We start from the raw sequence: 26,225 nt of genomic DNA on the forward strand, positions 1-26,225 counted from the left end.
CATACAACTTACCGACATCCTGGAACATACACACTGGATCTGATGTCTGGATGTGTGATTTTTAATATCCCTTCATTTGCACATATTTCGTAGCTTTAAACTTTCAAACTAAAGAAAACCCAGTTTTAAATGGCTAATTTAGTAAATAATGCTTCAAGGTATGAAAAATGTTCCAGGATAAAAGCCTTACATGACTTAGAAAACCTAAGCCTTCTACAGACGTGCTGGAGTTTCCAGAAGGGGGCGACAGAGCACGGACTGTGGCTGGCTAATACGTCTGAGGCGTCCCATGTCCTACATTGCATCTTTCCCTGTGGTGTTATGTAAGAATAGTATTTATCATTATGCCACTGCTTTCAAATCATTCAACCTGAGTGGAATAAACTGTAAGGCGGGAGTTAGGAGGGTTCAAGCACTCCTTAGTGAGTGAGGCTCTTAAAAACTTAATTGCATTGTTCTGAATTGGGGACCCAATATGATGTGCTTTATGGGGTCCAAAATCTCTAGCAGCACCCTTAAACTCTCGTTAGATATCCGTTAAATGTTTGTATGGACCCGTTTTTATAGCCTACTGTTGTTACAGTTCCAGAGGGCGACACGATGACCTCATGCTTCCAGGGTTGCGGGATCGAGTCTCACTCGAGTGCCTGTGCAGTGCGCATGTGCGCAGTGTCGCGCGGGTTTCCTCCCGGGTTCCAAAGACGCTCAGGGTGGTTTACTGGCAACTCACACTGATCAAGGTGTCAGACTATGTGTGCTTATAGCCGGTGACGGACTGGCATCCTGTCCCGGGTGTACCCCAGCCTTGTGGTGTCTGGGAAAGGGTCCAAGACCCCCGCGACACTGACCGGTAGGAAAATGGAGGGATAATTAGTAGTTATTTACTAATGTGAAATAATAATAATAATGACATAAATAAAGCAGGGCTGCACAGGAGTTACCACACATGCTGGTTATGTACTGTAACTAAATGATCCTCGAAAAAAAAATGTTTACAAGACCGTTTCTTTTTTATGCATACATTTTAGTTAAATATCCTGTACCGATAATTAAAAACAATTTCGGTTTGCTTACCAGTCTCACAAAACTATAACTATATGGGCTGATATTTGTGACACTAGATGAATGCAATAGCGCAGTGACGGAGGGTTGCCGTTTTTTGTTTTATATTGAGGTGATCCCGTTCTGAAAAATAGCACAGTGACTGAAAACGTAACATCTTCAGCTCAAAATGAAATTAAAAGATCTCCTTAGAAATACACTCGGTGTATTTTTCGCTGCATTTTGTCATGCATAAAATAACAGTGGGGGTAGAATATGTGGCTAAAATGACTGGTGACATTTTAACAGGATTGTGGGACTGTGCATCAGGTGTCAGATCTAAGCAGAAACAGCCCAACAGACATTTGTCAGCGCTTCACATCAGGAAGTGGCTTCAAAGAGACAAACTTATGAAAGTTACGGTGTCTTTCGTCTTCAGTCCTGCTGGACGGGTTTGAATTCGCACAGATTTTCGGGTTTTTTGCAGGTACTATATAGTATTTTTTTTGCCAGGGATGGATGGCAGGTGTAATTTGTGTTTTGAGAGCGCTCCAGTACAGACATCGAGATGAACAACAACCATAAACTGGCGCAGTCGAGCGCCATCCGTGCGGAGGTGAAGAGGCACGACACGGTGAGAAACACCATCAACAGACTGTTCAAACAGCTGGAACGGGTGGGTGACCAGCAGCTTCGCAATGGCCTCAAAGTGTTCCTGCACAGCCTCCAAGGTGAGCTCCCCCCATTAAGGGCACCTATCATGAAATTGCCGACTCGCGTTTTTAACACCGTCACGCTTATGTTAAAGTCGTTTTAATTACTAATTAGACCCAATGATAGCATACGCTCCCTTCTGGCAGCTGTTAACCTCGATGTTTTAACTTGCTGTAATTACTCAATATTTTGGACCATGTAATATTGTATCCAGGACTCTATTACTTTAAACAAAGCCGAATCCCCGGTTTTCATTTAAATCGTCTCCGTCTAATAGTTGTGATGCGTGTGTGAGATCCTGTCTCTCAGGCTTAGCTCGTGTGCTGCTTTTTGCTTCGAACTGAGACTTTTTCAAAAGATGGAGGAAATTGTTCAAGCACGTCAGCTCGTTTTTGAGAAGGAGAGCGTGATGGAGACCGCACTTAGCAGCTTCCTGAGCTGTTTCCGCCTGACAGAAGTCAAGTAGAAGCATGGCCCTGGCACGTGGGTCGGGCATACATGGGGAGATGGAGGGGAGGTGGAGGGGAGTGGGGGGGATCGGGCAATGCATCCTTGGTCTGTGGCGGTGGGGGGGCTGGAATCAGGTCATGCAGGCTTGGCCATGTGCAGTCATATGGTGAAGGGCGCCAGCTGGGCAACCTGAGGCCAGAATGTCCCTCTGCAGGAATCATTTGTTTTAACATAAAGCTTAAAAAGTCTCTTAATTTATATATATATATATATATATATATATATATATATATATATATAGAAAAAAACATTGACTGGGCAGAGGTTACTGTCGCACGATTAGCCCTCTGTAATCTGTTCGTTTCACGCTCAATGTGGTTTTCCGGTAGACAGGATCACAGACTCGAGTAAATGCCTCCACCAGAACGATATCACTGGCGTAGCAGCCGTCCAAGGCGCTGGAGCGTGTGTGAGGGTGTGTGTGGCTGTGGGAGTGCGTACTGAGCCGCCGGCTGACGCACTGCCCGGTTCGCATCACTTCCTGACTAACCTGAACTGCACTCTTCTGGGTACTTGACCTCCCTTAACAATCACAGTTATTGTATGATCTAAATTTGGTCCATATTGCAGGATTTCCTATATTTTGGGTTATTCAGGTTCACCTATGTCTGCATATATAATTAAGCTTTTAATTAAAGATTTCAAGGCTCTTAAGTTTTTTTTACAGTAATATAAATGGCTTTTTCAGGTTTTGTCCTTATTAGCTGTGAGGGGAGTCATTGTGCAACTTGCAACTCATCATTGTGACTCTAGGAATATTTAGTAAGGAGACCAGCTGCTGTAATGTGTAGCTGTTTTGTCTCATACGGGTACAAAAATACAACAGGCATTTTAATATGTTGAGAAGTTACTTAAGACAAAGGGCAGCTATTACTGTTCTCTACACTTTGCCTTTCACTTTTTAAAAATGCATTAATTATCCATCCATCCATCCATCTTCCATAGGCAGTTTCCTAATGCAGGATTGCTGTCACGGTGTAGTTTAGGAACAGGTGACCCAGATGCATGCAAACAGGAAGCCAATACACTAAATGTGGATCGAAGTCAGGGACGTAAGCAAAGGTCCATAAGCCTGAGCAAATGTGGGGATGGCGGGACACACTCACTGAGAGAGGGGATCGAGACCTGCACTCCCACCGAGATAGGGTATTGGAACCTGCACTCACAGCTAGAGAGTTGATCGGAACCCGCACGCACACAGAGAGATGATCGGAACCCGCACTCACACAGAGAGAGGGGGTCAGGAGAAACTCACGCCCCAAACTACACAGGAGGGAACTGAAACACTTGGGGGAAAGCGACAAAACTCTCAGTAACTGGAAATCAGCCTACAGTTCCTTGCAAGGGGGAAACCAGCTCCACTGGTTAGATGGCCAGAGCAATGAGAGAACGAAATACAGTGCGACTGTCAGAACCCGGGCAAAGGCAAAACTGTTAGCCTGCAGTTGATCTCAGGGGACACCTGACCAGTTGAATATCTATAGATTTCATTCTGGGAAGCTCCACACCTTCAGCTGGATTTGGATGTCCCCTGACCTGTCCCCGATCCATCTCCCAATCTTTCTTCTAAGACCTTTCCTGAACTTTCTTAGATTTTTCTCTGCTTGCTTTTCCGGATAGTTGGCCCCACCCTCAGAGCCGTGACCGCCTGGGCTCCCTAACAGAGCGTAGTTGGGGGTGGGTGGGGGGGCAAGCTGATAGCTGCTTGGATAGCGTCGAGCTGCTGATAGTGAGCTGCACTGTGCGGAATTTCCTAGCCGCGTGCAGCGTTATTAATATAGTGCGGCTCCTTGAGTATGTAATTTGCCATATTTGTATTTTTTAAATCGAGTGTTTATGACCTGAACTAAAAAAAGCTGGACACGCTAGACAGTAAAAAAAAACTTATGATTAGAAGCACTGACTCATGATAAGCCACAAAAGCCAGTTCCACGCTACCGTGAATAGGAGCACAGCTGAGCAGCGATGCTGTTTTATTATTTATATCATGCTGAGGAGAAACAGAAGTGTGGGGTATGGAGCACATAACACGACCAGGGCCTCGATGTTCTGCGACGTTCCATGGGACGGCTGCAGGTTCCCCCTCGCGGACATCAGAAAGATGTGCTTCTGTAAGAAGTGTGATAAAATTATGAAATTCCTTTGGATGAGGAACAAGCAAATGTACCAAGTACACAGTACAGCTGGTTTTGACAAACCTATTGTCATAATTGGGGAGGGTCTTAGCTGTCCCTGGTCACAGTGTGTGTTTGTTTTGTAAGACACCTGCGCAGTGACGGGGCTCTCTGAGTCCTAGATAAGATCAGCGGCTCGCTTCCTGTACCGCTCTGAGAAACGGTAGCAGCCTGATATTCCCCAGCACCTTCCTCTGGTTCTGAGAGATCCGTTAACCTGTCGATCCGGCACCGGTCCGGTTGCCGGGAGTTAATGTGCCACGCTGTAAAGAGGCGAAACATATGGGCCATCAGTAGTCAGTTGAAGGGTTGCTGGGGACCTGACTTTGCGTGACGAGCCACTTCCTGTCTGCCACTTGTCAGTCAGCCAGGAACCCACATCCTCCTGTGTTCAGGCAAGAAGCACAGAGCGGAGGGGCTATCTACCCAGAAACATGCAAAGCAGCGTAAACTCACCCCAGTGTCTCAGATGTACCTCGGTGTTCATTGCACAAAGCTGGGGTGACGTGCTGGCATGTCATTGCCGAAAGACGGGTACAACTAGGGTTTGGATATAGCCAAGCTCTGCCTCCTTATGTCCAAATCATGTTTTTGCATCAGCTTTAACATAAGGTTTCATTCGGTACTGTGACCTAACATTCATTTTTTGAGTGGATGGGGTATTCCTACATGATGCCTTGATTTCTATCTTGAGTTTTTGTGTTTTGACTCATTTCGCTTGCCGTACTGCTGCCAGAACTTCACTTACTAGTTAGTCTTTGCTGGAGGCAAGACATGTGTGAGAAGCAGTCTGTGAATAAGATAGGATTTTAATGTACTTTCTGGGACACATTACAAATGAATAAGCAAAAGTATTACTTGTAGTAATAAGCCATTTTGATGCATTTGTAAGTTTCATTTACATGTTATTTTTCAAAAAATGCAAATACGAATTAGTCATGCAATATGTACAATATCCTTATCAAATTATAAAATGAACGTTTGATCAGATTTCTTAGTGTATTTTATATTCCTTTTTATTTCTTTGTACCTGACTTCCCCTCTTCTCTGGTTCTGATTATAACCCCTGGGTACAACTACAGCTACAGTTCTTTGCTGTAGATGAAAGTTCTTTCCATTGTGCTGAATGCAGTGTCCCTATTCACAGTGACTTTTCATTGTGCTGAATGCAGTGTCCCTATTCACAGTGACTTTTCATTGTGCTGAATGCAGTGCCCCTCTTCACAGTGACTTTTCATTGTGCTGAATGCAGTGTCCCTCTTCACAGTGACTTTTCATTGTGCTGAATGTAATGCCCCTCTTCACAGTGACTTTTGTAGAGCGCCTGCCATGCTCTGTATTCTGTAGGATGTGAGCTTCTCATAGATGCACCATTTGACTTGCAGATGAGTCAAGTAACTCAATGCCGAATGTGTCCCCATAGCCCCAAACCCCAGCAGCCCTTGATTAGTCGGCTGTAAGTCAGCTCTACATGCTAGGGGGGAGAGTCGGGGCTATCAGAGGGCTCTATTTATGGCAATCATCAATGCATCACGGCATGTCCCTTGTCATACCGTTGGTTTGCATTGCTGCTTTTGTTGAGGACCGGCACTGAGAAAGGCACCAGCCCCTGGGATGAGGTCACACAGCATCCACCTAAACGAGGGGAGCAGGGTTAATCGGGGCAGTTTAGTCACATGGTAATGAGAGCGTCTTGGGGGGGGGGGGGAGGGGAGGGGGGCAGGCAGGACAGAGGGATGTCAGAGAAGATAGTAGTCTCCAGAATAAGCCAGTAGTGTGTGTGAATCCTTGGTTCATGCATTGGGGGGTGTAGCCCCAGCCAGCCACAGCCAGACTGGTGCTTTCTATATGGGGGGGTCTATAATGCAGAATGTCTATAATGCAGGATGTCTATAATGCAGGATGTCTATAATGCAGGATGGCTGTAACACAGGATGGCTGTAATGCAGGATGTCTATAACACAAGATGGCTATAACGCAGGATGTCTATAATGCAGGATGTCTATAATACAGGATGTCTAAAACACAGGATGGTTGTAATGCAGGATGTCTATAATTCAGGATGTCTATAATGCAGGATGGCTGTAACACAGGATGGCTGTAACGCAGGATGTCTATAATGCAGGATGTCTATAACGCAGGATGTCTATAACGTAGGATGTCTATAATGCAGGATGTCTAAAAAACAGGATGTCTATAACGCAGAATGTCTATAATGCAGGATGTCTATAACGCAGGATGTCTATAACGTAAGACACAAAAACAGTAAGGGATTATACCTGTGTCATTCAGGCTCAAATCAATAAATGTTTCACGCTCGATAATCTCAGAATTGAACCATTTTGTTACATTTTGTTTGCCTCTGGGCCCATATGAAAAATCCAGAATTTCTCTGGCCTAGATCAGATAGTTTAGCAGTTACATTGGCTTGAGATTCTGTGAGATTTTTCCGTCATTTCCAAAAATGCTTGCTTGGCTATTTTCAGATGCCTGTATCTTTGCAATGGTAACACATGGACACCTGGATAAAATGTGGATATATAAGGTTTGGCCTGATTCCAATTATGTTTTTATTTAACACGTACCTTTTTGGCATTACGCAATACACTACAACTGCACTTGGCATCTTTCTCTAATCTCTCAGGAGGTTTGCACAACAGACTAGCAGACATCATGAATTTCCATACTGGTGATCCTGCTACAGGCCCAGAATCTCAGGGGGTAATAAAAATATTGTCACTTTCATTGTGTCATTTGAAAGTTCTAGGTTCCTTTTGCGTCAAACAAAACAGAATGGTGTTTTTTTGTCTTAAAGGTTTTATTGAGCTTCGAATTGTCAGGCTTTTAGCCCTGGAAATGTCATTGATCCTGCAGCAGAACCCGTGACACTCCGTAACTTGCTTTAAGATAACGTGCCATTTTGCTTAATGAATTTGTGCCTGAGAAAAACACATGTACCTCTGACTCAAAAGAAATGTAAGCTTAGTTCAAATTAGAAAAAAATATCAATTTTGGTATTGCTACAATAGTAACAACATTTTGCAGATGTCTTACTTATTTAATTATAATTTAGCAAGTTCTTTATTGCTTCCCATTTGGTTTCTATTTCCTGTTTCTTTGTGTTCTAACTGTAAGTGTTATAGCTGAATAATAATAACTGTTGAATTGAACAATTTCAGAAGTGTGTGAATTATACAAAGGTAACATACAGTGCACTGAGTGATTATTGAGCTTCCTTTATTTAAATTAAATATTTCAATCAATGACACTAATCATTCATTCGATTTGCATTTTATATTTTAAACAACAAATGGTTCGTTTATTTAATATTTTTGACGATATATACTAAGCGTTCATCAATACATTGTCACAAAATAATATAAGATTATATTTACTTTATATATTTATTTGTTACATACTCTGAATTAAGTGAGTATGGTGGTTGAATGTGGACCATTTGTTGAGATACCAAATATTTGTTGAGTTGAGCAGGAATGACACGCCTGGTACTGCTCACATATAAACTCACCCAAATACCGGCAACCCACAGTTCAGTCAATGTGAGAGGATGCTGCCTTCCTTCATGTACAGAAGATTATGGGTGTGCTGTGGTGTGATGGTTTGATAGAGGGTCACGTTGGGAGAGAATCGGCCACTTACTGCATGTGGCGCCAAACCCCCTGTTCTTGTGCTGTCTGTGGGTGGCTTACATAGTGAAAGTCATGATCACCCTCATTTTGCCCCTTGCTGTGGATTTTGGTGTTTTTTGTGGGTCGTGGGGGGGGGGGGGGGGGGGGGGGGAGGGTGAGGGGCATTACCTAAGGGCACACCAGGGACAACGTGGATGGGAAAGACCACACCACAATACAGTAAAGGTCTAGGATTTACCAGTTAAACATAAGGTGTAACTGGAAAGGCAGCATGATCAGGCTTGGTAGGAATACATGGATCCAGGATCACAAAGGATGCTTCACCCCTTTAAACGTTGCTTCACGAATCGGATTTTCCGCAGCTGATGCCTTCCGTTTTTCGGCAAATTTTCCCATGCACCATAATGTGATGCTTCACAGCTGGTTCTCCGCACTGTGTGCGAATGTCTGACTGTTTCAGCTAATAAACACAGGCTAACAGATCAATAAACACATGGAGGGAAGAGAGGGAGAGAGAGGGAGAGGGAGAGAGAGGGAGAGAGAGAGAGGGACCAGCAGCAGGAAGGGGGAGAAAATGGGGGAGAGGCAGAGCTGGCAGAAGGGGAGGGGTGTTGTCATAGAGCGGGGGCCCGGAAGATTCCGGCACCTTGGTAACAAGCGCGCTGAGCTGCGCTGTGAGACTGAGGAGACGCAGCGGCTGCATCTGCTGCCACACCGACGGGCTGCGACGGATGCAGACGCTGCCACTGCTGCTGCAGAGAAGAGGGTCAAGCCAGCCTCCCCGTTTTCCTCTCCCTCTCTTTCTCTCCTCTTCTCTTGGTTTCCCTCAATTTGCTCTGCTCACCTCCCCCTTTCATTTTTTGGATGCCCCCACCCCCCCACCTCCAGCTCTCCGCTGTGCTTCATCACCGGGTCACACGTTTTTTTTTTTTTTTTGTGCTTATATGCTGCCTTCCCCTGCAACGCATCGCCGCTCTCTGTCTTTACGGCGGGGGGGAGGGGGAGGGAGCAGCGAGTGGGAGAGTGCCTCGGCGGAGGGGCAGGGAGCCAGAGAGGAAGCGTGAAAGAGGGGAGCGCCGAAAGGGTTTTCCTCGCCGTTATTTCCTGCTGAGGATGGGGAGTCAGATGTAGAAAAGGCACCGGGAAGACTGCGAGATCAGTGCTGCTGCTGGCCAGCCGTGGCGGAGGTAGGGGCTGTACCTGCAACGTACCTGTGAGCTTGGAGGACTGTGTCCAGGGGGATGTGCAAACAAGGGGAACAGCCACGCTGATTTTATTGCCGTGCTTTACTGGCTCGCTCACTTCAAAGGTGCTGGTGCCACAGACACTCAAGCCCCCCGTGAAGCGGCATTGTCTGCACCTTCTCCGTTTTTTGCCAGGATTAGGGGCCATTTTCTGCTCCCAGCTCCCCACCTTGAACCTGTTTGATTCCGGCCGTCGGATTGAGAGGTGTGGAGTGGCGTAGCACAGCTCCACCTTTTGCATGGTGTGTGAGCGGGACTCCCTGATCTGGCTGCCACCGCCCCTTCTGGCATTTTCTCCCTGGCCATACGGATGACCGTTTTCCGGTGAGTCGGCCGGGAAACCTGCTTGCGCATAGCTACACCTGCCGGCTTCTCCACCGGCGTCTGGCAGCCCTTGCAGGTGGTGCCGCCTTCCATGTGCGACTCCGTGTGCCGCAGCTTTCTTTGTGCTTCTCACTTTTATACCTTCTTGTCTTGCACTGTGGACTTACAGCTAAACGTCACACCATGTTTTACGCGAGGACAAAAAAAAGGCAGTCTAATTAATGAGGTAAACAAGGGGGACGGAAATAACATTAGTGGAAAAGAAAATAAATGAATGTCACATCAGCAAGACAGGTTGTAGAAGAACAGTGCCTGCACCTTGTTAACTGACGGCCCTGGGGACATGTGGCTGATGGATTGAGCCGCGATATTTTCATTGAAAAACAAAGACGCGAGAAGGCGGGCTGTTGTCATGAGCGGAGAACGTGGCTCGCCGCTGGCTTCTTCCGAGATGGAGGAGAGAGAGAGAGAGAGAGAAGCGCCGAATAGTCTGTAGATTTATTGCCGGTTCCAGGCAGATTGCCAGAGTAGAATGAGAAGGGATAGTAGAAGGACATCTCCGTCCAGAAGCAAGTTCCACAAGGAAGTCAGGCAAGAATCTGCCCTCCTGCTCATCAGAGAACCTTTCACCTCTGTGTGAGGCTTAGCTCCATCAACTGATTCTGCGGTGGACAGTGAAACTCTGCCTTCGTAACCTGAAGAGGTACCGCTGCCTATCTGTTACACTCTGTCCATTTCATCGCTGACTGGCCATCGCCTGAATTTATTGATCGTTTTCAAGTAATTATAGATACTGCCATCCTATCTGGCTGCAACCTATGGTCTATGGTCTGTCCACTGCAAGCGGACCACATGAGCCAATCCGGCAGTCTGCAGCGGCGCACCACCTACCTCATCTCCCTGACCCTGGTTAAAGTCGAGTCGGTGGGAGATGATGGGGTGCAGCACACGAAGAGCTCTATCCTGGGAGCGGCAGCAGGGAGCCGGGAAGGCGAGGGATGGGAGGACTGGGAGCTGCTGGCACAGCAGAAGAAACAGGATGATGAAGAGGAAACAGAGTTGGAGGAAGACGAAGTTACGACTGAGCCAGGGACAGAGTGGGCTACGCCCCAGAGCCGAGACAGATCGTACCCCAGGGTAGTTGAAGACAGGTGGTCCATTGTGGATGATGGCTGCCCCAAAGCAAAGGAGAGGTCAGTGGTCCGTCCCAAAGTGCTTCCTTCCACCCCTGTGAAGGACACTGATGAGGTAAGGACCAGATGGACTGCAGAGGAGGGAGAGATGGACAGAGAAGAATCCTCAGACAGTAAGACGTCCAGAGCGGCTCCGCAAATGAGGAAATCTGTCGATACCATTGCTCCTAAGCCCTCCCCCAGAAGCAGCGTTCCCATCCGCTCTGGTCAGCGGTCAGGGTCCCTACAGAAAGCCTCTGGTGGTACTGTGAGTCCGCGGGAGCTATGGGATGTGAAGGAAGGCATCTCTAAGTCCGCAAAGAGTCTGGACCGCAAGGAGAAAGCGGAGGCCAGGTCCCCCCTCAGCCCGGTCCTAGTGCCCAGCCGAGGGTCCTGGACCGGGGAAGAGGGGAAGGCCCGAGCTCCGCACAGAAGAGCTGAAGGGGCTGAGGATGCTGATGCGGCTGCCACAAGGGGGAGCCCCAGGACGGAGAGGCTGAAGACCGGGTCTGCCTCACTCCCAACCCCAGTCACGCCAATCCCTAAGCCTCCTCGTAAAGGTAAAAGTCGCACTTTGGATAACAGCGACCTGCGCATCCTGTCCGAAGACCTCCGGCGAGGCAAGGAGGGCCAGGCTCTGATGGGCATGGGACCTACTATAGGAACCACCCCAGCATATGGCCAGGCACAGAGAGCCTCGGCACGTGACCGCAAGATGTTAAAGTTCATTAGTGGGATTTTCACCAAGAGCACGCCCGTCCCAGCTGGCCCCATGTACGGCTCTGTGCAGCGGGAATCGAGCGAAGAGGAAGGTAAGAATCTGTCTACCCTCATTGTCTCCATCAGAATCTGCCTCAAAGCTCCAGGACCTGCAGGATCCAGACAGCTGTTGCATTTTCTTCATAAGTGACACCTGCAGTGAGGTCGTGACTCACCTGTGCACCCCAGGAGCCTGTGTGTGTTACACTGAGCAGGGTTACTCAGGATGATTATCAGGCTGATGCACCACACTCAGAGATGTCTTAACACCTGCAGAGTATGGAGATTTGGCAGCACCGATTTAACAGCAAACATTGCAGACATTACACCACATGACAGCCAGATCCTGCTGTTCTCACGTAGCTTTCTTGGCTGATATGACTCACGTGAATCAGGACTATAGATGCAGGTCTTAAGTACTGGGTGATAATTGGGTATTGGGTCCTCACTGAAACTATAGGGAGCTGTACATGCAGTATTGGAGTATTGGATTCTCAAAGAGACTGCAGGGAGCTGTGCATGCAGTGTTGAGGTACTGGGTCCTCACTGAGACTGCTGGGAGCTGTACATGCAGTATTGAGGTACTGGGTCATCACTGAGACTGCAGGGAGCTGTACAGGCAGTGTTGAGGTACTGGGTCCTCACTGAGACTGCAGGGAGCTGTACAGGCAGTGTTGAGGTACTGGGTCCTCACTGAGACTGCAGGGAGATGTACAGGCAGTGTTGAGGTACTGGGTCCTCACTGAGACTGCAGGGAGCTGTACAGGCAGTGTTAAGGTACTGGGTCATCACTGAGACTGCAGGGAGCTGTACAGGCAGTGTTGAGGTACTGGGTCCTCACTGAGACTGTACATGTAGGTTGTGTGTTCTTTTCTAGCTGCCTTCTCTGTGGCCCTCAAAGTCCACCCCTTCCATGCTTCTTCTATTTCCGTCTCTTCTGTTCTTCCTTTCAGCTTAGAAAATTTGCAGAAGACCAATGAAAATGGTAGAGAATGCAGCCGGTGCCTTAAACCTGTCTTTGATGCCCCACCCACTGTGTTTTCTCTCACATTTGCCCGAGTCTTTTTTGCTCAGATTTTGTTCCCTCTGTGCATTTCATGTCATATTCTAACCCACTGGGGAATTTCTCAGCCTGATTCATTCCACTGCCTGTGTTTTTGTTTTTAACTCATTACATGCCAGAAGTGAGGTCAGTTGTTGCATCCTTCATCTACTTTCCATCCAGGTGGCCTGGAGCCTATCCCAGGGTGCACAGGGGACAGAGGGGATTCCTGTTCACCATGGGGTACAAACACCCAGTCGCCCACTAAGGGCAATTCTGAGATGCCAGTGTACCTTAACTACGTCTTCGGTCTATGAGAGAAACCTAGAGCGTCCAGGGGAAGCTCACACATGCAGAACATTCGAGATCCAAGGCAGCGGCCAAGCACACAGTGCTGGAGGTGTGAGCCTGATGATTCTCCCAGGCTTCCCACCAACGTAAAGCTGTTGCGATATGCGGTAGAAGGGTCCAGAATGTCAAGTAGACACTAATGCGAAAAATGCACCTTCTCACAACTTTTACTCTTTACCATCTAACATAAGCCTCAGATATTCTTTAGCATATGGCAGCTAGAAAAAAATGACAGTGAGAGGTAAGAAGGGTAACACCAGAGATTAAAGGGAAATCTCTTACCTTTTCAGAGTAAGAGAAGTAGATCAGAGGTTAATGGGAAAGATACAGGGTAATCAGTGGTTAACAGGTAGACTGCGTCGCTACCAGGATGTCATCCTGGGGTGTGCATTTGGGTATGATGGGTGGGCACCACTGTTCAAATTGGGCACTGCCCGCCCGTAATCACAGCCTAACGAGAATGATAGACAGGGTGAAATGAGAGCCTCATGAGAGATGTCAATGAGGTGAAATAAGAGGGATGTGGAAGTAACAGATGGAGACCAAACCCTGAAGCTCACCCTGCAGTCCTCCTCCCAGCAGGGGGAGCTAAACCCCAGGGGGTCAGAGTCCATATGGAGCTCTGTGCCACTCTAGTAATGTTTCCGCAGATAGTGACAAATAAGCGTCTCTGGTAGCTGTAAGTGCTGAATAATTTGTCGAGTATAAGTGTAATATAAATAATTGACTGAAGCCGCGCACGGATCTGACTGCCTTCTGGTGCTGAGAAATAGCAGGGGGGATGGGTTCCGCTGATCTCCCGTGAAATCTTTATGACATTTATGATAGCGAGGAGGTGCTGGTCTCCAGCACCCCCATTCTCCCCAAAAAAAACCCTTTGCTCATTTTTTTTTTTTTTAATGTGCCACAATGCTGACTTGGATTTCGGAGGATTTATACACTTTGTTCATTTTGCCTTCATGTTATGCTGCTTTCCATATTTAAATGTGCATAATATGTTTATGTATCAATGTGCATCTGATTGCACAAGATTTATTTACATGGCTGTATGTGGAACTGGAGCGCAGTGGTGACTGGAGGGAGGGTTGCCTTGGCAACAGTGAGGGCCACGAACGATGCCTGTCTCACAGTGGCTGATGTTACGGAGAGGAAGGGAGAGACAGGGACGGATAGAGAAATGGCCGTGCAGGATGGAGTCTCCCCTTCTCTCTTCTAAGGGGAGTAGAAAGCAGCCTCTATTGATGCCACTTAGATATGACGGCTACACAGTATATCTTTGTAGAGAGTTGGTCCGGATGCAAGCGTGACTCCCGGAATATAAAGATCACACTGTCTGATTGCTCTGGCACCCGTCCGGATGTAGTAGTGTTGATAAAGCACCCTTTGACACCATCTGAACTGAGATAGAGAGAAGCTGTCTGCACGTGGAGGACTGTGTGCGAGTAGTGCCCCCCATCCGAAGAGATGGTTCGGATCCGGAGCTGCACCCTGTAACTGGTTTCCGGACTATGGGCGGTGGCTCAGACCATTGGGGGGGGGGGGGAGGGGCTGCTTTTTTTCAAGCTGTTCAGAAGTGATACGCATCAGACACCCCACTAAGATGCCCTTGCTGATTTTTTAGCAAAACTTTAAAAACTGCCGTTCGACTCCCTGGCCATAATGTCCCTATGGAAGGGAGCTGTAAAAGCGAATGGCTCCGTATAAGTGAATCTGAATCTTTATCTGCGTACTTTTATATCTGTTGATTTTCTGTGTGTTTTATAACCCTGTTCACCATGATCCTCTGTTTTCAGGGTCATACAAAAACATAGCCCCTTTTCATCCTTCTCTCATTTTTAAGTCTCTTGTTCTAGGATGTGGAGGACACTAATATGTAACCCTTAGGGCCTGAAGGCGATGTTATGTACCAGTTAGCACTGTGGTTCACGCTAGTCATTTGCTTGATCATTAGGGCGTACTCATACTTGGCCCGGTTGCTCTGCACTGTGCCCGAGCATGGTTGCCCGCCCTCACCAGTCCCCCGCTGTTCTGCGCTCACATCGCACTTAACCTTCTGGGTCCATGCACACTTTTATCATCGTCATGCATAGGCAGAAAATCGCTATCGCACAGCACAATGGAATTCATGATTAATGTCCTTATTTTGTGGCTCATTTGCTGTCATTTTGAGCACGATGACACACAGATCTCTTACGTATTTATCGAGTATGCAACACGACGATTTTCATTTAATCGTGCTGCACGTATAAGGAGCAGTCACACGAGATGTGTACCGCGCCCAAGTCTGACTGAACCATTCTGGCCCATGGTACCGAGCAATCATACGGGTCAAATGAACTGGACTTTGCTGGTCAAACATTGTCAAGTACATTAGGGATTGGCTGGTGTAAGTAGACCCTTAAGTATGCCTGCTGAAGCACACATTAGTGTGCCAGTTATCACAGATTTTAGTTTGTTCGTTAGTGTACCTGTTAGCATAGCCATTAGTTTGGGTGCTTGTTAGCTGGAGCGCATGTTAGTGTGACAGTAAATGCAGGCATTAGTGCATTTCTTAGCGTGCAAGTTAGCATGTTTACTGGAGCACAAGTTAGCGTTATTTCGTTCAGGCTTCAGTGTAACGGTAGTTTGTGTGTCTGTTAGCATGAGCCTATTTCATGTAGAGCTCTTCCCTATAACTGCGATACACCCCATCTAGCTGGGGTGAGTAGGGAGCTGCACGTCACACACAGTGGTATAAATCGGGCTGCATGATATCACATCGCAATATGTGAAATTACCACGAGTAATATTGTGATATTTATAAAACGATTACCCAAAATAAACTACAGCCAAATAAAACTTATCATCTACTAACAGTGTGTCAAATATGTTGGTGGTGTTGCTGGGTGACGTGTCAACAGACACAAAGCGGTGCTGAAAATGCGAGGAGATTACGCATAATCACGTTGCGATGACAATGCCAAGATGATATATCGTGCAGCACATGTATCTTGATGAAGTGTCTTACGTGCGATTTTATGCAGGTGCCCCATGGTGGATGCATATAACACACAGGTCTATTTCTGAATTTATTGGGTCTTTCCTTTGCATTTAGCAGTAGCTAACCCGCATTCACAAAAAACGCTGAGATAGCAAAGTTTATAAAAATATCAAATGTTCTGGCAGTTTTCTTTAGCTGTGTGGCCTGTACTGCCTGGCAGAGGCACCAGGTCCCAGTGAGTTTGTAATTTGTTATAAGTGGTTGGAACAAGAATGAAATTGCGCATAAAAATGGTTTTGACCGCCTTTAAAAAGAAGCACATTTATTTTTCCCTTTTGCCTGCTTTATATCACACACCGATCAGCCACAGTGAACGTATTTAGGTGTGTGGCTGGGACGAACTGCCTGCTTGCGCCCGGCGGGCCTCATTGATCACGTGCGGAGCTGTCACAGTCTTAAAATGCAAGGCTCCTGGGGGCCGTGAAATGATCTTAGCGGCGCCTCCATCGCTGCGTGTGCCAGGGTGACCTTGGGCAACCCTGCATCTACACCGTCCTTTCCGACACGCTAGAGAGGGACGGCACTCGCCGCTGGAGCCGTCTAGCGGGATGACTCACACTCCCCTCAGCACCCTGCTCATCCGTCAAGTTTCAGCCAACGAGCTGATATGATCGCTTGAGTAAAAAAGTGAATCTGGGCAACTTCCTCTGAGAACGCGGAGACGTCCAGCCTTTAGATGAGGCGATACGTCACTGCTATTGATGGGACTAATAATGCTCTCTTCCAGAGACAAGAACACCACACCGTTAGTAGATGTTATTAACAGATAAATTTTCTTTGGATTCTTGTTTTCTACCCTCCCCCCATGACTCTCCCTGACCCCATCTTCCAGCGGCCTGTGCCAACAGCCAGGAATGGACCTTGAGTCGCTCAGTTCCAGAGCTCCGACTGGTAAAAGACTCTCTTGAGTGTTCATGTTCTCTCCATATTTATGTGGTCTGTTGGCGTCCACTGTGTGATTGTTACTTGTCTGCTGATGTCTGCCATTCGTTCATTATATCCTTCCGTTTTAAGCCTCTGTTTGTCTATTTCATGCCTGTTCTTCTTGTGCTGTGTCCACAGGAGATATTTACAGTTCATGTGAGAGTGTTTGTCGCAGTGAGAATATATCACGCACAGGGTTATTTCAGTGTTGTCTGTATATTTTTTATACAAATAAAGTGAGACACCCTCATCTCTGTGTTTTCCCAGGGGGTTCTGGGTAGCCTGCGCAGTGGCCATTCTGCACTGGTGAACAGATATATAACTGGCAGCTACCTTCCGCTGGAGTCCCCTGAAGGTTCACCTCGACACACTGACACATGTGCTACTGGCCTCAGTCATGTGATGTGTACTGTGACCCGCTCCTCTCTGACTTGTACCTTAGGGGGAAGGCACAAGAAGGAAGTGCTGGTTGAGGGGCAGAGCCAGTTGCTACTGATCCGGGAGGAGTGCGGTCCCCCAAACGCCCAAGTATGTGCAGTCCGCAGTACAGTTTTAGGGAATTTATCTCACGCAGTGTTCAGTTTTAGTGGCAGTAAGTCGTTTGCCAGCGCATCTTGAGTTCTTTCTTGGATTTCAGCTTGTAATATTTGGTCTATTTATACCATTCTCCTAGTGAACTTGGTTATGTCACCCTAACCACCTCCTTCCACCCATCTTATCTGCTAACATCTGCAGTTCAGCGACTGGCTGGATGCTGTCATTCTGGTCTTCAGCCTGGAGAATGACGCCAGCTTCCAGGAAGTATATAACAACTACAGCCAGCTGAACAGCCACCGCAACATGGCAGAGGTCCCTCTGATTGTGGTGGGGACACAGGGTAAGCCGGGCATTACTGAGGGGCGGCGGGGGTGCAGTCTGCTTGGCGCGGCCGTGAATGAGTGACAGATCCGTCTCCACACCTAAGACAAGATCAGCAGCACCAACCCGCGGACGATTGAGGACGCACGAGCAAGAAGACTGTGTGTGGATGTGCGCCGCTGTGCTTACTACGAGACCTGTGCCACCTACGGGCTCAACGTGGAACGGGTCTTCACAGAGGGTGACTGGCGGCCTTTGCAGACACATCAATAACCTAATTCGCTCTTATTTGATTTGAATTTGTGCGGCACCATTGAGTAAAGGTGTCACATCCCCACAAAATTAGTTTTTCGTATCTTCACCACCTCCTTAAATGGGAATGGTGATTGCAGTTAATTCTCCGAGTTCATATCTGTCTTTGTCACAGTTGCCATTGTGTCCAGATCGTTTTTTTTTTCAGTAAATTATGAATTGTTCCTTACTAAATGTCCACTTGTGTCACAGCTGCCCAGAAGATAGTGGCCTACAAAAAGCAGCTAGCCTCCCAGCTGGCCTGCAAATCCTTGCCCAACTCCCCCAGTCATTCTGGGGGCTCCACGCCAGTGTCGGGAGCCTTCCCTGGGCAGGTGAGGCAGTGAAGCAGCTCTTACTGTGCAGGAAGTGGTCGGAGAACATTTCTTCACTGAGTGTCCCCCTGTCCATCCAACAGGCCAGCAATGGAGGCCAGAGCAGTGATTACTCGTCATCTCTGCCCTCGACCCCTGTTGTCAGCCACAAGGAGATTCGGGGGGGCACCGATGGAGCTGGAAATGCCACTCCAGGGCCCCTGCGGAATGCCCCCCGGCGCCGGACATCTCTCTTCACGGTTAGCCCTGGGTGTAGCCTGCTCTGGGGGCTCAGAACCACAAGGTCCATTTAGCCTGATGTTATTTATGAATCAGTGTTTTCAGCTCTGATTCGGAATCAGCTTGAGAATAGCTGGCCTCATTCCCCAGATTGGCCCACTGCAATAACACCAAATGGCCTCAGGATGGCAACATTACACACAAACCATCACAGTAAGGCGAACTCGGGGCAGGCAAAGCAGCTCCTTTCCGTCAGTGTTAACACTTATAGGAGCAACTTACAGAAGCAGCATGTGGAGATCTACAGCTGCAGGAGGAAGGCTGCGCTGTCAGCCCGTCTGTTTTCAGGAAACCCACAACAAAACCCCTAGATGGATCCCCAGCAGAGCTGATAACGTGTATCTGTTAGAATCACTTTTTCCTTCGAGTGAAACCGTTTAATTGCAGAACAGGCCCAGTCTGAGATGTAGGTGGCTGAGCCCCATTTCCAGTTCCCCCTTTCCTTACTCCTTCTTCGTGGTTAGTTCCAGAAGCTTCCGCAGAGTAACAGTGTAATGATGCCTCCTCCCCAGAACCGGCGGGGTAGCGACACAGAGAAGAGAAGCGTGGACAGCAAGGGGGACGCAGCCGGTGGGAGGGCCATGCCCATTAAGCAGGTCGGTGTGGGGTCCCTGGGGACCCCGCTGCCCACCCTTCCTGCAACGAGCCAGAGAATGCGCTAATAAACACCTAACGTCTGTCCTCACCTTCCAGAGCGTTCTGTGGAAGCGTGGTGGAAGTTCCCTCAACAAAGAGTGGAAGAAGAAATATGTGACCCTGAGCAACAACGGCATGCTGTCTTACCACTCGAGCCACAATGTGAGTCAGGGCCTCAGGGAAGGCATCCGTCTACAAGCAGACCCTGAGCATCCCAGCCTCCCGGCATGAGAAACCAGCCATCTGGATCCCTGACAGTATCTGCACTAGTGTCTAGATACTAAGCATCCTAATGAAGCACCCTTCTAGGTGGCATCCCGACAGAGCAGTAAGACACGGAAGTCGTGTGAATCACCATGCCGTGTAACCCTGCAGGATTACATGCAGAACGTCCATGGGAAGGAGGTGGACCTGCTCCGAGTCACCGTGAAGGTGCCGGGCAAGCGGCCGCCCCGTGCTGTCACTTCCTGTGGACCCTCGCCCGGCCTCAACGGGATGGTGAAAGATACCCCAGGGCCCGAGGGTAGCACCTCTGGTGAGTCACAGTCTGAAATGCACAGGAGTCCAAGAGGGGGGTTCTGAGAAGGCAGTGCCATCATTTTGGCAAGAAATGCTTCGTAGAATTCACAAACATTTCAGATAAAGTGGGAACGAGTTTCGCTCACATTTTTCTCATTTGCACTTTCCTGTGACTCTCTGCCAGCCGGCCTGTTGCGCGTGGATGAGGCGGGCGGGGGTGTTGTTTCTCCACGTGGAGAGAGGGGGGTGCAACGCTGTCCGTCCTCCTTGTCCAATAAGGCCCAGAGCGTGGGTACGTCCCTCAGAGCTTCAGCGCAGAGTCCTTCTGCTGCATGTTTTCGTTATACTTCTGTTTTTGACACTGCATACCAACGGAAGACCCAAGCGCATTGTAAGCGTGTGTGTTCATCGTCCTCCATCAGATTCTGCTGTCGAAGGCGTAAGTAGCCCCCCCACTCCGAAAGACCATGCCCCACCTTCTCCAATGTCTGACAGAAAGAAGCACAGGAGGAAGAAGAGCATGACCCAGAAAGGTGACGCTACAATAGGGCAAGCTGAGGGTGAGTAACTAACTGCATCATGAGAATGAGCACACTGAAAACTATCATTTGGACTTAGGTTCCTGCAAGTCCAAGCAGCGATTCTATCTGTTAGGGACACTCTTGCAGATTCCTGAAAAAGATCATTGGATCATCTACCCCACTGCTCACTGACTGTACAGCTGATGCCTGTCCTACTTGACTTTCCCTTTTCAATGACCTCTGTCTTTCTCTCTCTCTCTCTTCTTCCTCTGTCTGCCCTCTACCTTCCTGGGATAATGGCTAACCTATTGCTCTGCAGCCAAGCGCAAAATGTGGAAATTAAAAAGCTTTGGTAGCTTGAGAAACATTTACAAGACAGGTAACAGAGCCCAGGGTGACATGGGAAGCCACAGACCGTGTCGGTGTGTCAGTCTGCATTCGCTGTGCTTGCAAAGTGTCCATCAGTCTGACATACATGGGGTCGGCTGTTGAAGCAGTCCCTTCGTCTGTAACATTCATCCCGTTGGCCCCTGCCCCTCATTTCCATCGTACCTCCCCCTGCATGCAGACACAAACATGCAGAAGGATCGTAAAAGCATGTGTGTGATTGGCTGAACGGGCGAAGGCTCCATTTTCAGAGGTGGAGCAGTTCCTGGCACATTTCAGTCTAGCGGGTCACCTCAACCTGTGCGTCATCTCACCACAGAGGAGGAGAACTCCGACTTCATGATCGTGGCCAGCACGGGGCAGACGTGGCACTTCGAGGCCCAGAGCCAGGAGGAGAGAGACTCCTGGGTGCAAGCCATTGAGAGCCAGATTCTGGCTAGCCTGCAGTCCTGTGAGAGCAGCAAGAACAAGGCAAGTGGCTGCCCATGATAACCTGCTGCTGGGCGGCCAGGGAGAAAGGCTTTGCACAAGCTGATGTGCATGTGTGTGTGATCTGCAGGCACGCAGGAGCAGCCAGAGCGAGGCGGTAGCCATTCAGGCCATCAGGAACGCCCGGGGGAACGGTCTGTGTGTGGACTGCAACGCCCCCAGTGAGTGTGTGACCTGATTTCTGTCTTTCCATCTCTGCCTCTCCATCCTTCCTCCCTAATCCCCTGCTCCCTTTCTGCTTATGTGACTCCTGTTCTCCTGACTCTTCTGTGGTCCCTCCCATAGACCCTACCTGGGCCAGCCTCAACCTGGGCGCACTGATCTGCATCGAGTGCTCCGGGATCCACCGCAACCTGGGGACACATCTGTCACGCGTGCGCTCACTGGACCTGGACGACTGGCCGCGCGAGCTCACGCTGGTGCTCACGTCCATTGGGAACCACATGGCCAATAGTGTGTGGGAAAGCTGCACCAAGGGTCGCCGGAAGCCCACGCCGGAGGCCAGCCGGTGAGTGCAGGGAGAGTGTGGGGGGGGTGGGCATCCAGTGAGCTGGCCAGCCTTTCATCTGTGCCTGGACTGAGTTTCTGCCATGTCCCAGGGAGGAGAGGGAATCATGGATCCGAGCCAAGTACGAGCAGAGGCTCTTCGTGGCCCCCCTGCCTGCACCGGCCCAGGACTCCCCAGCGACAATGTACTCCAGGCTGTTGTCTGCTGTGAAGGAGAAAGACCTTCCCAAGCTGCTCCTGCTCCTCGCCCACAGTACTAAGGAGGAGATCAACACAGTCCCGCCCAGCGAATCCACATCCGACCAGGGCTCCGCCCTCCACACAGCCTGTCAGCTGGGCAATGTTGTGATGACACAGCTGCTGGTCTGGGTGAGAAAGCCTCTCTTTGGTGTCAGTCCAGGCCTTCAGATTGGAACTTGGCCTTTATCCATCCTGATTCATTCTGATGGTGCTCCATCGCCAGCTATGATGTTGCTAAGAGCATGCATGGGCTGAACTAACTCACAATTTTAATGTGACTCACCTTCAGGAATGTGCTTCTTAATCACAACTGGAAATCTACGTTTAGATTTTCAAGCGGCGAAGTCACTCCACCCCTCTCCCGCTTTCTCCGCAGTACGGCAGTGACGTGATGGCGAAGGATTCCCAGGGCCAGACTGCCCTGACGATGGCGCATCTATCTAACAGCCAGGAGTGTGCTGACATCTTGCTGCAGCATGGCTGCCCTCCTGAGCCCCCCCTCGTTGTCCCTGTGCCTGGTCCGCCCCGCAAGAGCAGCACCGCCAGCCTGGGTCGGGCCAGTTCTAGGAGAGGGGTTTCCTAGCCCTTGCTGACTTGGGTTATTGCAAACTAGGGTCAAATTCACTCTCATAAGCACAGACACAGATACAGGCCTCTGAAGTGGAATTGAAGCCTTCACTCATAGTGGGGATTTTATATGTCAGTGGGTTTAAAATTCATTTCCCCCTCATAACTGTGTGTGTGTGTGTGTGTGTGTGTAGGAGCTACAGATGAGACACGAGTGAGATAAGATGGCAAAATCAAGTGAAAAAGAAAAACACTTGGACTCTAGTACATTCAATCCATGAAGAAATATGTTTTTTTTACTCATTATTTCCTTACCATAGAATTATATTGTACATGCCTGGGTGTGCCCCATGACTCCACCCCTGGGTGTGCCCCATGACTCCACCCCTGGGTGTGCCCCATGACTCCACCCCTGGGTGTGCCCCATGACACCTCTTCTGTGTACTCCTCACTGTGCTGCCATCATTTGGGCAAGAGGACTAGGTAATAATGTGCAGTGGACCATGTCCCAGTGGACCTGGCAGCTCTCTGCATTCTCACAATCTTTCTAAAAAAAATGGGTTTAGCCCCTAAGGCTCTGCAGCTATGCTCCTAAGAGCAGAATCAGGCTGAACCAGGCCTCTCTCACTTGCAACTCCTGGACACTGAACAGCCTCCTAGTGAAAGGTCACTTGATTCTGCAGAATGTCACCTGGAAGCTCAAGCCCAGCCTTCAGCTAATTAGCCATGGGGATGGATGTGGTTGGCTGTGTGATAAGCACAGGATTATAGACTATGCATCTAGCCAGCAGTAAGTGTCTGGAGATTCCTTGACCTCATATCACACTCTCAGTTCCTTCTTATACTGAATATAAAAAATATAAAAGCAGAGCCTCAGCGAATGGACAAGATGGTCAGAACTTAATACAGCATCTCTCTGCTGGTGGGTTGTGGGCGACGTGTGGGTATCGCTGATTTGGTTCTGCTTCTAAGTCTCCACTTCAGCAAGAGACCGGGAGTTCTACTGAACCTGGACTTTGCCTGTGTCCTGCCTGGATACAAAACTGATGGCGTGATGTTTCGTGGAACATCGGAGCAACCTCTGGAGAACCTGGCTGAGAAAATGTCTCACTGCCCGGTAGACTCTGGTGCTATAGATTAAATAACAATCCAGATGTTCATATGAAGTGACAGAAAGACGGTATGTCTGGCAAATGGCATATGACAACTGTAAGAAAGAATCTCTTTAAAAAAGCAAGATATCCCACATTTTCCGAGCTTTAGAAGCCCAGTAATAAACGTGTGACCCAGAGTCAGTGTAGAATAGTTGTGTTCTGCAGAGCCTCTCCACTATCCTACCCATTCATCAATGGAGAAAGATACTCAAAAAAAATATAGGAAGAGAAGTGAATCAGTGTGATCTTCACACCATGCAGTGCTGAGATGAGCAGCAGTGCACGATTCCCATAGGCTTCATCTGTCAGTTGGTGTCAGTGGCCACGATTTTCAGTATTACGATAATTATTATCCAACAGCTAAATTGTAAGTACACAGAACTGTAGACGAATTATATTAAAGTCTATTGAAGATAATTAGGCTACAAATGATAAACAAGAGATGTATAGCTATATAATGATATTGTTGTTTAAATGTTGTTATGATTATTGGTAATGTATTTACAACAATGTACTTGTATGTAATGAAATTTGTACGGATATCTAGAGCTTGTTTGTATCTGTGTAAACTGGTCTGATTCATTATTCAGAAATTTGCATCTGATGTAATAGTTTTTTTTAGTGATTTTTCAATTTGATATTTTTTATGATGATCACTGTTCCTTTAAAATGTTAACATTTCTTTTATGACGATTTTAGGTCTTATCGCTGAATATACTGTCTGTCAATCATAACCTTAGTCCTCACATTTGTTCTGATCAATTGCGGAGCCCCACCCCAAACACCGTGGGACAGGTCACTCCCTGCTGTGTGCCAGGGCATCACAAGACACTCAAACAACAGTCTCAAGTTGACCTAAATAGCATCTTTTTGCTTTCTGGGAGGAATCCCACCCAGACAAAACATGTAAACCGGGTCAGGATTCTAAACCTGAAACCACTGCAGAATGGGAACAGCACTACTGCGCCACCTGGGGGTGAGGCGAAGGATCAAAGCGACCACAACAGGGTCGTCCTCACATTCCACCTTGGATGAAACACGGTCCAGGGGCCACAGCAGACAGAATCGGCAGCCTGCATTCCTGACGGTATGAGGTGGCTCAGCAGGAAAGCTCAGCTTCACAGTCAAACACTTTTATCAGATATAACATGGTGAATTTTCATGTGCCACCAGCATAGAAACTCCCGTGCAGCACATGTCTGATGTTTGGGTCAGATGTTAAACAGCAAATTCTCCCGTAAACATTTACCTGAAAGTGTTTGTAAGGGCAACAGATTTGTCATATAATCCCTCTTGTGGTTAATGGAATTGGTAGGCTGAGCTCTGGGAACTGGCCTCTTAATATTTTGGTCTTTCTGTGTTTCTGACTAACCAGTACATAAAGAAAGTTTTCTTTTCTTTGACATTTTTATGTGGAACTGTAATAACATCAAAGGGAACAGAATAAAGTTTATACAAACATACTGGGCCTTACATCTTATTTGAATGAGGAATTAATCACTTTTTAAGCTGTTGTTCAGTATATGATAGCACTTGAAACACTGATAAGATTCAACAGGACTGAGAGTTAGCATTGGGGAGCTAAAAAACAATGAAGGAAGCACAGGAAAGCATCCTGATGCGGTCTTACTTTAATTTTAGCTTTTGCTATTGTTTTCAGTAAAACGACTTCTGTCATTCGCTTCTGATTCTTGCAAATTCGGTAAAGATTGTGTTTTTCTAAAGCTGGTGCACTTTCTAATGTGGGTGCCCCAAACACTGCCAACGTAAGCAACAGCATTACAGGTGGATTTCAAGGAAACAAATTAAAAACAGTGTCACAACGGGATGCAATATTCCACAGGATAGTAAAGGACAGCATTGGGTAAAATCAAACACTGGAGTTAATGTATCCTACTTGTAGTGATGAGAAGCTCAATTCAATTCAAACTGGATGCTTATTAAAATCTAATCTTTATTCAACTATTGGTCATGTCCAAGTGTTGTTAACGTATATCAACCGCCTCAGGTCTAATTAAAATTAAAACCAATCACGTAAACAGGTTTTAGCGTTTGAAATGAAAACGAACAGTCAGCCTGGTAAAATCTTCAGTACCTTAAGAAATTTGCGAACATGTTGTCTAAAACGCTTAAACGATAAAAACCAACCCCAAAGCCACAACATACAGAACACAGCCAGCTCTGTTCGCAATGGAAATTGGTATCGACAAATTTACTTAACCGGTTCTTTTAGACAAGCAAAACACAACATGTGATTTCACAACACATATCTGTTCTAACTTAAGCTGGAGATCATGATTGCCCATTGGAATGCTCCTTTTCCATACATTCATTTTCCAAACCGCTTATCCTTCTGGGTCGCGGGGGGATTCGGAGCCTATTCAGGAAGCCACGGGCACATGGCGGGGAACAACCCAGGACTGGGGGCCAGCCCATCGCCGGCCACACTCACACACCATTCACGCACGCATGCACTCCTACGGGCAATTTAGGAACT

General features: G+C 47.9%; 1 protein-coding gene across 4 annotated transcripts; it reads left to right on the forward strand.

Moving 5' to 3' along the window:
• Positions 1-713: 713 nt before the first annotated feature.
• agap2 (ArfGAP with GTPase domain, ankyrin repeat and PH domain 2) lies at positions 714-25,191 on the forward strand. 4 transcript variants are annotated; one of them, XM_048983923.1, is made up of 19 exons: positions 714-850; positions 1,555-1,772; positions 16,854-16,912; positions 17,213-17,473; positions 17,681-17,822; positions 17,910-18,044; positions 18,308-18,429; positions 18,513-18,668; positions 19,221-19,304; positions 19,402-19,506; positions 19,720-19,879; positions 20,048-20,155; positions 20,286-20,423; positions 20,704-20,763; positions 21,091-21,242; positions 21,331-21,421; positions 21,546-21,768; positions 21,860-22,136; positions 22,384-25,191. In XM_048983923.1, the coding sequence occupies exons 2-19, from the start codon at positions 1,610-1,612 to the stop codon at positions 22,588-22,590; spliced, it is 2,643 nt and encodes an 880-aa protein (XP_048839880.1). In that variant the 5' UTR covers positions 714-850; positions 1,555-1,609; the 3' UTR covers positions 22,591-25,191. The 4 variants fall into 4 exon arrangements, with proteins under 4 accessions (XP_048839880.1, XP_048839881.1, XP_048839879.1 ...); XM_048983922.1 differs by lacking the exons at positions 714-850; positions 1,555-1,772 and adding an exon at positions 9,031-11,641 and having other exon boundaries at positions 17,213-17,300; positions 17,388-17,473; XM_048983924.1 differs by lacking the exons at positions 714-850; positions 20,704-20,763 and having other exon boundaries at positions 982-1,772; positions 17,213-17,300; positions 17,388-17,473.
• The last annotated feature ends 1,034 nt before the right edge of the window (positions 25,192-26,225 follow it).

The sequence above is a fragment of the Brienomyrus brachyistius genome, chromosome 18 (genome assembly GCF_023856365.1).
Source record: "Brienomyrus brachyistius isolate T26 chromosome 18, BBRACH_0.4, whole genome shotgun sequence".
NCBI classification, from domain to species: Eukaryota; Metazoa; Chordata; class Actinopteri; order Osteoglossiformes; family Mormyridae; genus Brienomyrus; species Brienomyrus brachyistius.